Source organism: Pogona vitticeps, chromosome 3, assembly GCF_051106095.1.
Source record: "Pogona vitticeps strain Pit_001003342236 chromosome 3, PviZW2.1, whole genome shotgun sequence".
Taxonomy (NCBI): domain Eukaryota; kingdom Metazoa; phylum Chordata; class Lepidosauria; order Squamata; family Agamidae; genus Pogona; species Pogona vitticeps.
In genome coordinates this window covers 251787679-251798495 of record NC_135785.1, presented here as the reverse complement: position 1 = coordinate 251798495, position 10817 = coordinate 251787679, and the positions used below count along the sequence as shown (strand labels likewise).

General features: G+C 42.0%; 1 protein-coding gene across 1 annotated transcript; it reads left to right on the top strand.

The window, feature by feature from the left end:
- Positions 1–118: 118 nt before the first annotated feature.
- On the top strand, positions 119–8662 carry ANKRD49 (ankyrin repeat domain 49). Its single transcript, XM_020809378.3, has 3 exons — positions 119–290; positions 4703–5127; positions 6714–8662. The coding sequence occupies exons 2-3, from the start codon at positions 4867–4869 to the stop codon at positions 7173–7175; spliced, it is 723 nt and encodes a 240-aa protein (XP_020665037.2). The 5' UTR covers positions 119–290; positions 4703–4866; the 3' UTR covers positions 7176–8662.
- The last annotated feature ends 2155 nt before the right edge of the window (positions 8663–10817 follow it).

The following is a 10817-nucleotide window of genomic DNA, read 5'->3' as shown; positions in this document are numbered from 1 at the left end:
CGGAAGTCTCCTCGGCCGGAGGGAAATAAAGCCTCGTGGGGAGGGGGGGAAAGGAAGGTCCTGTCGGTCATTTCTTGGCCACGCCTCCTCTCGCTAGTCCGGGAGAAGCTTGGGAGGCGGGGCGCCGGTTTTTCTTGCCCTGGGAGGAGGAGGCGGCTGAGGAGGGCTCGAGAGTCCAGTAGCCTTCCTTCCGAACTGTTTGGCCGTAGTCCCATTCGCTGCCATTCAGGCTGGGCGTGAAACGGGCCCAGGGGGATCCTCCGAAGCGGGATGCGCGTGAGTGTGGGCAGGTACGTGTCCACTATAGGTGTCGTGCACGCAGTGCAGTGTGAGTGTGTCACTATGTATGCATGCTTGCTAACAACAGCAATAATAATACCATGTAGTATTATTTTAGAAAAATTAAATAAGATAATGCTTTTTTTTTTTTTTTGCAAAAACGGGTGCAAAAGTTGCAGCATCCGCGAAGAATATAACCGGGGGGGGGGGGTCGATGGGGTTGCATGCGATGGGGAAAGGATGTGAATTCCGAGGTCGTCGAGAGGCTCCCAGGCGTTGCTTTCGGAAGGGGCAAGGCAACGACCCCAGTAGGAAGCCTTGGAGACGTTGCAGTCATTCGTCGTGTTAAGATGCACCCAAGGCTCCCTTTTTGTTTCTAAATTATCCTCTAGATATGTATTCATCGCCAAATCCTGTATGTATAGCTATTCACAGAAAAGTCCTCCTCAGTTTGGTTACTCCCACTTTAGTGCTGCACAGCCTAATTGGAATCGGGATTGGGAATAATCATCTTTCTAGGAAACAGCGGGATCCCCGTTCTTTTTAGTAGGAGTCACCCCCACGTGAGAAACTGCCTTGCAGAGAATTAGCCCATGGTCATTTCAGGGTTAGCGTTGCCCGCAGTGGCTGGGAAGTGTTTTTCTACCAGCTTTGAAGCAGGAGATTTCCTTTAGCCTTACCTGAAGATTGCAGGGATTGAATCTGGGATTTTCTGCATGCAAAGCAGGTGCTGCACAAGTGAGATGCAGCCTGAAAGGCTGCATGCAGGTGGTTGGTTGCTAGAAAATTGGTAAGAGGATCATGGATTCTGCCTTGCACAACATGAGTACACCTAACTATTATCTCTTTACATTGACTGTGCTAGATGGGAATCATTTCAAGTAGGAGTATTTCTCAGTCCAGTTGGGAGATGCTGCATTTGAACCTGGGTCTTTATGCATACATACACGGGTCTTTCTTTTCCATTGGCAGCTCCACATGGAGCATGTTACAGTAATCCAGCTGGGAAGTAACTGGGACAAGTATGACAGTGGCCAGATTAGGTATCTCCAGAAACTAATGGAGCTGGTTCACTTCTACTGTGGCTCTCTCATTATTGATAGCATTTAGTATTCTCAGTGGTCTTGCTGTTCTTTTTTTATGGCACTTCTCGTTGTTGTGGGTGGCATCTCATTTTGCTCCATTTGATCTAAACTAGACATGAGAAATATGTATATGTCTTCCAGGGGAGACAGATATGAATTTTGGCACCACAGGTATCTGGGTCGTTTGGATCCTCCCCCAGAACTGGCCAGTCCACATCACTCACCAAGCACAGCTATCTTCATTAGCGATGCACCAGCTGCAGAAATATCCCGGATGACTCTTCCCTGCACAGCTGACCACTCAGCAGCTGAGCAGGGAGGCTTGTCATCCCACGCCCTCGCTAGAGTGGTCGGCTGTGCAGGGAGGTGGGGAAGCACTGGCTACTTCCACAATTGGTATGTCACAAACTACAATGGCTTTGTGAGCTGCGCAGTGAGTGGTAAGTGGACCAGCTGGTTCTGGGGACAGGCTCCGAATGATCCAGGCACATCTGGTAGGCATATCCCATGTCTAATCTAAATTCAAAAACCCTGGAAGGTTTGCCATAAGTTGCAATTGACTTGTCGGCACACAATTATTATTATTATTTTAGTCCCCAGTTAGAAATGTGGGACTTAAGTCAACATGTACATAAATCCCATTGAGTCAGTGGGTCTAGCAGGAGGATTTTGCGCTTAGTTCTTACTCTCTCATCTTTTTAAAGTCGTGATTGTTTTTCAAGAATTTGTATTTATCAGCCTTGAACGTCTGAAGAAAAGGAATCATATTAATTATTTAGCTCTGCAACCTATTTCTGTGTTTGTTTACACTGAAGTAAGTCCCATTAAGGTTATGGATGCAGAGGTTGGAAGCTCACCTTGGGCAAGCTGCAGAGTCCCAGAGTGGCTCCAGAATAAGAGCATAGTAAATCACTTCTGAGTACTCTAGACCTACAAAACCTTGGAAAGGGTCACCATAAGTTGGAAGCAACTTGATGGCACAATATCTACACCAGGAAAGTGTATATGGGGTGATAGTTCTGTATTGCAGTGCTGTAAACGTTTATCGCACAATAAATCACAGGCAACTGAGTGGGATTGCGTTTCTATAAAAGTCATTTAGGAGGATTGCACAGTTAGACAAGGAGCTTTTTTGTGTAGCAGTAGAATTTGTGATCTAGTTATCATGCTCCCTTTCATATACACAACATAGTCTTGTTTCCTCCAGCGTGCATTCTTTTTCAGCAACCAAATCTTGAGTTGTTGTTTTTGTCAGACAAACAGAAGAAGGAAATTCTTGCTGCTCTACCACAACCCAAGTGAAAATCTGCCAGTAGATCCTGATGTATCTTCTGCCCACTATAGGAAGTTCTGTAGTAGACAATACAGAACTGTGTTGTTGACTAAATACTGCTTCCTTTTTACTGGCTCTTGTTCTGTGCTTTTACTTTTTCTCTCTTTATCCTGCCCATTCTTCCAAATTGCTTCCTGCAATCTGCAGAGTCCCCTTCATGATTGCATTTTATTTTCACAGTGACTGAATCTATATGTTCAGTGCTTATAGGACTGATGGAACTTGCATTCCAACAACATTTCGAGGAATCAAATTCCCAAACTCTGGGTCCACAAAAGGGTACCCAAACTTAATGGGACTTATTTCAGTGTACGCAAACACAGAAATAAGTTGCAGGGTTATATAATTTATTCATATGATTCCTATCCTCATTTTCTTCAGAAGTTCAAAGCTAATAATAAATACAAAGTAATGAAAAAAATAGCTTTAAAAAAGGCAAGAGAATAAGAGCTAAGAGCAAAATCCATCTCCTAGACCTACTGAATTCATGGGACTTATGCTGATTTAAGTCCCACGTTCTAACCAGGTGCTCATATAATAATTATGCGCTGTCAATTCCCGTGTATGGCAACCTTTACCAGGGTTTTTGAATTTAGCAAATGCAGCAAAATGAGATGCCACCCACAGCAGCATGGAGAAGTGCCATAAAAACAGAACACAGAACCCTTAAGAACTGTAACATTGCTGTCAATAAGGAGTGAGCAACAGCCAGAGGTAAAGACTTGGACAAGGGAAGAGGGAAAAAAGAGCTATGTATACCTAAAGACCCAGGTTCATATCTAGCATCTCCCAACTGGACTGAGAAATACTCCCACCTGAAATTATTTTGATCTGCCACAATTAACGTAAAGAGATGATACTTAGTACTAATACTGTGCAAAGCAGAATCTATGATCCTCTTACCAATTTTCTAGCAACCAACCATCCACATGCAGCTTCCAGGCTGCATCCCACTTGGGCAGCACATGCTTTGCGTGCAGAAAATCCCAGATTCAATCCCTGCAATCTTCAGGTAAGGCTAAGAAAATCTCCTGTTTCAGAGCCTGGAGAACCAGCCACTGTGGACAACACTAAGTGTGAAAGGACCATGGACTAATTCTCTGCAAGGCAGTTTCTCACTCCTACTAAAATCTGCCTAGATAATTTAATGTGATGCCATAAAATGTGTTTTTATACGGTGTTTGCGCATTTTATTTAACATTTTGAAGGGAATGTAAGGCTGTGATGAAGACCAAGCTCAAGAATAGAAGGATGGTCTATATCAGTGGTTCTTAACGTGGGCGATAATGCCCCCCAGGGGGCGATTTCATTTTTCAGGGGGGCGGTAAAACAAAAAGGGGCGGCATGGGGGCGCTGGAGCAGAAGGGGGGCGGTAGGGGGGCGCTGGAGCAAGCCAAACCTGTGAAGATGGCTGCAGCCTTTTTACAGTGTGCATGAATATATATTTTCCTCCAATCTTAATTTAGTTTCAGAGTTTTCGTCTTGAAATTTTTAGTTCCTGCATTGCAGTTTGTTTTTATGCCCTTTTTATATTTCTGTTTCCATCTTAAAATTCACTTGCAACTAAATCATTAAATGTTACTTTTTGGGGGCATTTCATTTTCTTGGAATTGAATTTTGTTTTCAGGGGTCATTGGATTTAAGTGTCTCAAATAAATAAACAAACAAACAAACAAACAAATAAATAAATAAATAAATAAGATATCAGCGTGGGAAGGGGGGCAATGATAACTTCCTCAATGGCTCAAGGGGGCGTTTCTTTCAAAAAGGTTAAGAACCACTGGTCTATATAGAACTGCTGGATAGCTCAGTGGCTTTGGTATCTGGCTGCAGAGCCGGAGTCCTGGACAGTGGCTGGACTCGACAATCCATAGAGTCCTTTCTGGCTCTATAGTTCTAAGGCTGTTATAGTCTGAGGAGCTGTATTGCTCCCATTCCTCTTTAATACACAGACCTTTTCCCCTTCTTGTTTACTAATTTCTTTCTTATTTCTTTCCCTCTAAAGATTTTCTTGATGTTGCTATTATCTGAACCATTCTTCCTCAGCTACTGTTAGCAGTCCTATGTCTTTTTGAAGTTTGCCTACCAAGAATCAGAAGTTGCAATGAGTTACAAACAGAAGTGGAAATACTACACTATATTTGGCGCTTGAGCACTCAAGCTTGCAAAATGAGTGACAGTGGCAAACCTGTCGAAAAGAACGCAGGGGAGGAGACAAAAGATTTCAAAGACTTTCCCGAGAGCTTTAATCAGCTTGAATTGTTGGAAACGCACCGGGATCTAATCCCCAGAGGAACGCAGAGCCTCTGGTCTGGAGAGTCTGATGATGAAGATCAAGAAGACAAAACAGAGGAATGGTACCAAGCTCAAGAGAGAAAATTGGAGAACAACCCAGATAAGCTTCTGCTTTGGGCAGCTGAAAAAAATAGGGTAAGTCAGTTGGGCAGGTTCATAACTTGGTCTTTTAAAATAGGCCAAACAACTCTTGCATCATTTCTAACACAGTCAGGGCAGTGGTGGAGAACCTTTGAACATCAGGGGTTGTTTGAGTATAACTCACACAGTTCTTTCCCATTGACTGTGGCAACTGGGGCTTCTGGGAACTAAAGTACTAAACATTTAGAGCAGGGGTCCCCAACCTTTTTCACCCCATGGACTGGCTGGGGAAGGAGGGGCATCCCCCGCGCCCATGTGCATACGGCGGCACGGCACTCGCACGGGCACGCTGGAGAGAGCGTGCATGTGGGGGACGGGGTGGGTGGTCTGTCTCCACGGCCCAGTCCGACTCGGGCCATGAACCGGCACCGGGCCGCAGACGGGGTTGGGGAACTTCTGATTTAGAGGACCAATATTTCCTCACTTGGGCCTTGAGAAAGATAAGAGGAGCAGTGGTATGATAAAAGGTTGTGCACACAAGGGCAGTAATACCAAGAGCAGTAACATTTTATCTTGGTGTCTTCTGTGTACCGTGATATAGAGACAATGCAATAATTAGTAAAATAGGTCTGACATAACTTCATGTTATCAATGCAAGAACTCCCGTACATGAAGCGCCAGTGTGATGTAATGTTTGTTGAAAGGGCTGCAGAATCTGCTCAGATGGTGGGTTCCAGGTTTCACCTCTGGCAATGTGGATTAGTATGCCCCAAACTTGCTAGGCAAGTAATAGTCATTAAGTGCCTCAACACACACACCCCCAACCATGCCTTAAATTGAAATCTGAAAATTGGCATCTCTGACTGGGTTCTGCAGCCTCCATTTTGGAAGTTGCTTTAAACAAGGAACCTGATCCATGCATGTGGCTGTGGTTTTGAGACTTGTATATTTTCTTTTCTCCACCACCCTGAGCTCGTCAAACCCCAGTTTGATGACGACTCATGCAGAATCAAAGGCTAGCCTTTTTGAGATTTTAGTGGTCTAACAAACATATTGGCCACCTTATCTTCAGATTATGTATAAGGACCACACCACTCTTTTTGATTAGACTAGAAAGGTAATAGTTAAGCTCTTTTCAAAGGCTGAGAAAAAAGAAACTTCAGCAATGCTCAGTAAACTTCATACATATTTAGGGCCAGGTTTTCAATACCTGAAGCTGCGGGTTAAACCGCTGAAGCCTCTATGCTTCAAGGTCAGAAGACCTGCAGTCATAAGATTGAATTCACACGATGGAGTGTGCCCCCATTGCTTTTCCCAGCTCCTGTCAACCTAGCGGTTCGAAAGCATGCAAAAACGCAAGTAGATAAATAGGTACCACCTCGGTGGGAAGGTAAACGGCCTTCCGTGTCTAGTCACACTGGCCACATAACCATGGAGGATTCTCTGTGGATAAATGCTAGCTCTATAGGTTGGAAAAGGAGATGATCACCACCGCTTAAGAGTCAGACACAACTGGACAAAATTGTCAAGGGGAACCTTTACCTTTTACCTTTCAATAGTCAAACCTTTCAATAGTCCAACTTCGTATTCTGTCAGTGGTCCAATATTTGACCTAACAGTAATGTTTTTCTCTCTCCCAGCTTGCTACAGTACAAAGGCTCCTGAATCAAAATCTGGCTTTAGTAAATGTCCAAGATGAAGACCAATATACCCCTCTCCACCGTGCTGCCTATAGTGGACACTTGGAAATTGTTCGTGAGCTGATTGCTCATGGTGCAGATATTCATGCGCTAACCGTGGATAGTTGGACCCCACTGCATAGCGCTTGCAAGTGGAACAACACAAAGGTAGCATCATTCTTGCTTCAGCACGGAGCAGATATCAATGCTCAGACCAATGGTTTACTGACACCGCTGCACCTTGCGGCAGGAAACAGGGATAGCAAGGAAACCCTGGAACTCTTGCTCATGAATCGCTATTTGAAGCCAAATCTCAGAAACAACTTGGATGAAACAGCCTTTGATATTGCTCGGAGGACTGATATCTATCACTACCTGTTTGAAACAGTTGAAAATTGCACAAATTCTGTGTCCGATTCATAAGAGGTGTAAACATTTGAATGTTGTGTATGCTGCCCATGCCTTTGTAAGAAAAGCATTTTGTAATTGCACTCAGATTTGGTGCTTTCAACTCCACCTCTCACCATAGCTTTCCTCTATGACAGTGGTTCCCACCTGGGTGGCCCAAGTCGTCTCAGACTGCAATTCCCAGGAGTGAAATGTTCTTGGACTGCAATTCCCAGAAGCTGTGCTGGCCAGAGTTTCTGGGAATTGCAGTCCAAGAGCACCTGGGTTAACCACTGCTCTAGAAGATTCTCAAATACTATATCATTTTGTTACAATGTTATTATTTTTGTAATACAAAACCATACTACCCTTATATATTTGAAACACTTCCACTTTTACTTGAAAAGCTTAGGAGACATTCTCAATATCCTAGAATTGTTTCATACACACACCATTTAATTGGATAGAAGTAGTTCTATAAGTTATTCCCAGTTCCAAAAACAGCATTGGAACAGTCAGAAGGGGACGTCACATTGTTCCAAACAGTGGCTGTTTCTTTTGTTTTAAAGCTATCTGAAAATTAATGAGATGTGATTGCTGATGGACAAGCCTGAGCAGAAGGGAGCATTGGAGACAAATTCTCAGTTTATAGCTTCTAGCCAGTGCTAAGGTTAGCATCCAGCCATCAACGGAAGATAATGACATTTTCTCTGCTGTTATAAATGTAATCAAATTTAAAACAAGATTTAAACTTTCAAAGGCATGCTCCAGTATTTGGTCTACTGGTCTACCTTCAGAACATAAAACCTTGCATTTTCAGGCTATCATTTGTAAGGGGATTGGGAATGCCTCTGAGAGAATGTTATGCAGGAGCAGTATTTTCCCAATTAATCCACATTATTAAATTCCACTGATGCCTTCAGTTTTTTCAGTGTTGAGTGGGTTCTTTGTGTAATGTTGCCATAGTAGGAATTTAGCAGTGATAGCTTTTTAAAAGATAGTTGCAGCAGCATAAAACATAAGAGCTGAAGAAATCTAAGAGCCAGATTGCAGAACTTACTCAGTAGTACCCCAGTTCATATTTATTTGCCCTCCTTTTGGAAGCCTTTGTCCATGATTCATAAACATGAGAAGCAGTCTTAAAGACATGTTGAGCTAGTTCACCTGGCATTTCAGTACATCCAAGGTTGAAGGAATTCATGTAAACACTGTTCATGGTTTCAAGAGAGCTAGACGGTTCCACCCTGTTAACATTAAAGGTTTGTACTGAGCAGAAGCAGAGTACAAAGTCATTGGTTATCATTTGCATGTATAGCATCTTTGTGTATATATGGAATGGTGTACGTGCAATGAGGTGTTGAGGCTGTGCTGATTTTGGGAACTGGAGCTGCAGAATCGAGTCTTCATCTCTGCAAGAAATATGGGCTCATGAAAATAGGACTATTGTGTACCATGCTGGAACTCATGTGTTGTGTTTTGTGTGAACCAGGCTTAAATTAAAAGTAAATCCCACTGAAATGAACTCATTTGATTTGCTGTGGTCTGATATAGGTCCATTGTTACTGATTAAGGTGAGCAATATTCAGCCCTCCAGATGTTCTAGCCAGTGGTACAGGATGTTGGGAGTTGCAGTCCAATATCTATTTGGGATTTTGCAAGTTGTAGTCCCACAGTTGCTTCTTCCAGTGGTAAATGTAGAATGTCCTCTTTCTAATTGAGGCTAGTCCTGATTAAATGGCTTGAAGGCTATAACTACTCAACCCATAAGCTAAAATCCACTTATCTTTGAAATAGGATCAGCCAAATAGTTTGTACAGCCAGAAACATTGTAATCCAAAGCCCCAATTCTGAACTATAACTTGAAAGCACAAAAAAGTCCTCAGACTATGGAACGTTCTTGAATATATGTTTGATTAGCTACGAAGTGTTGCAGTGTGCTCCATAAACTGAGTCAATTTAAGATTACTAGTACATGATGCTGTTTGCTTCTTTATAAACATGCCAGTCTTGATAAAATCAGTAAAAATACCATTTTCCTAACTATATTTATTGGAAAGTAAAACTCGTTGAGATGGATGACGTTTAACTTTTGGCTAAACTGCTGGCATAAGACTACATTCTGCTATTTTAAGCACACTTAAATGCTTCAGGAGCTGCCATCTAAGCCATTTTAAACATCAGTGTATTAACCAAAGTGGTTTGCAGATCACTGCCTTAAGGTTACACTACAAATTTAAGCTGTTTCAAAGTTTCACAACCTCTCCCTAAACAACTCTGAGAACTGTAGTTTTGTATAAGAATCCTGTGATTCCCTCAAGGGGAAAGGGGTTATCTGAATTTTGGAACTGCAATTCCCAATATGGGAGCTATGGAAAATAAGGTTTATAATTATTTCAGATGTGTAATGTAGAGATAATTACTTTGTGGCATGCCTTCAGGTAGTGAAAATCAGCAAAGATCTACTATGACTGAGAGCAGCAAAGCGCTAGTGCATTATTATGAGAGAACTGGAATATTTATTATATTAAATGACAAAGATGCAGTCAAAGTTCACTTTATATTTTTTTCTTTTGTGAAATAACTTGTTCACTTTTGAAAGCTGCATGAAAAGTGAAAGTGAATGTAACTGAATTTATGCAGGTAACATTTGAAATTATGTATACTGTAATTCTGCTGTGAGTCTTAAAAATAAAATATTTAACACAGTGAAACTTGATCAGGTCTTCTGTTCCAAGCTCAGTTGCAGCGATCTGTGGGTGGAATAAGAGCACTACCTTGGATACTAATAGAGTTCTCAGAAATGTTGGCGATAATATGCCTTTGAAGCCCTGTCTTAAGGGGAAATGCATAATAGCATTTACTTGAGAGCTTGGCTGGAAGTTACAGCACTTTGTGCAGGTCTTTTACAAAATGGTTATTCATATACACCAGCATTTTCTTTGATGATATGGAAACGGCTTCCTGGCAGTAAGTATGCTTTTATCAACAGCCTACAGAAACGAACTCTGAGAGCAGAAAACATCCCTTCTTTTCTGTGGTATCGTTTTTCTTCACCTTACTAGAATACCACCACCCTCATTCGTTTGCTATCTCAGGACATACGGCAAGCTGTTTTGAAACAATTCAGGGTGGTGCATTTTACTTAGATACACAGTGAACATTACCAGATTACATAGTCATATACCTGATGAGGGGAAGAAACTGCTTTATATTTTTGCTAGGTCTGTGTGAGCATCAAGATAACCAGCATTGTAGATATGTGTCGAAAGCAAGACTGGTACTTTGCAATACTTAACAGGTAACGTGTTAGTGTTTTGTTGGGTGTGATGTTTTTTGTGTTGATGCTTCTTCAAAAGCAAAGAGTAAGGCACAAGAAGAACCTACAGTACTACAGTATTCATCTAGAGCAGTGGTTCTTAACCTTTTTGAAAGAAACGCCCCCTTGAGCCATTGAGGAAGTTATCATTGCCCCCCTTCCCACGCTGATATCTTATTTATTTGTTTGTTTGTTTGTTTGTTTGTTTGTTTGTTTGTTTGTTTGTTTGAGACACTTAAATCCAATGACCCCTGAAAACAAAATTCAATTCCAAGAAAATGAAATGCCCCAAAAAAGTAACATTTAATGATTTAGTTGCAAGTGAATTTTAAGATGGAAACAGAAATATAAAAAGGGCATAA

Excerpts from the sequence above, each read along its gene's own strand:
- ANKRD49 (XM_020809378.3), top strand. The coding sequence starts at position 4,867 with ATGAGTGACAGTGGCAAACCTGTCGAAAAGAACGCAGGGGAGGAGACA. Across the intron at positions 5,128-6,713 it reads GGGCAGCTGAAAAAAATAGG|CTTGCTACAGTACAAAGGCT; the intron begins GTAAGTCAGTTG and ends TCTCTCTCCCAG.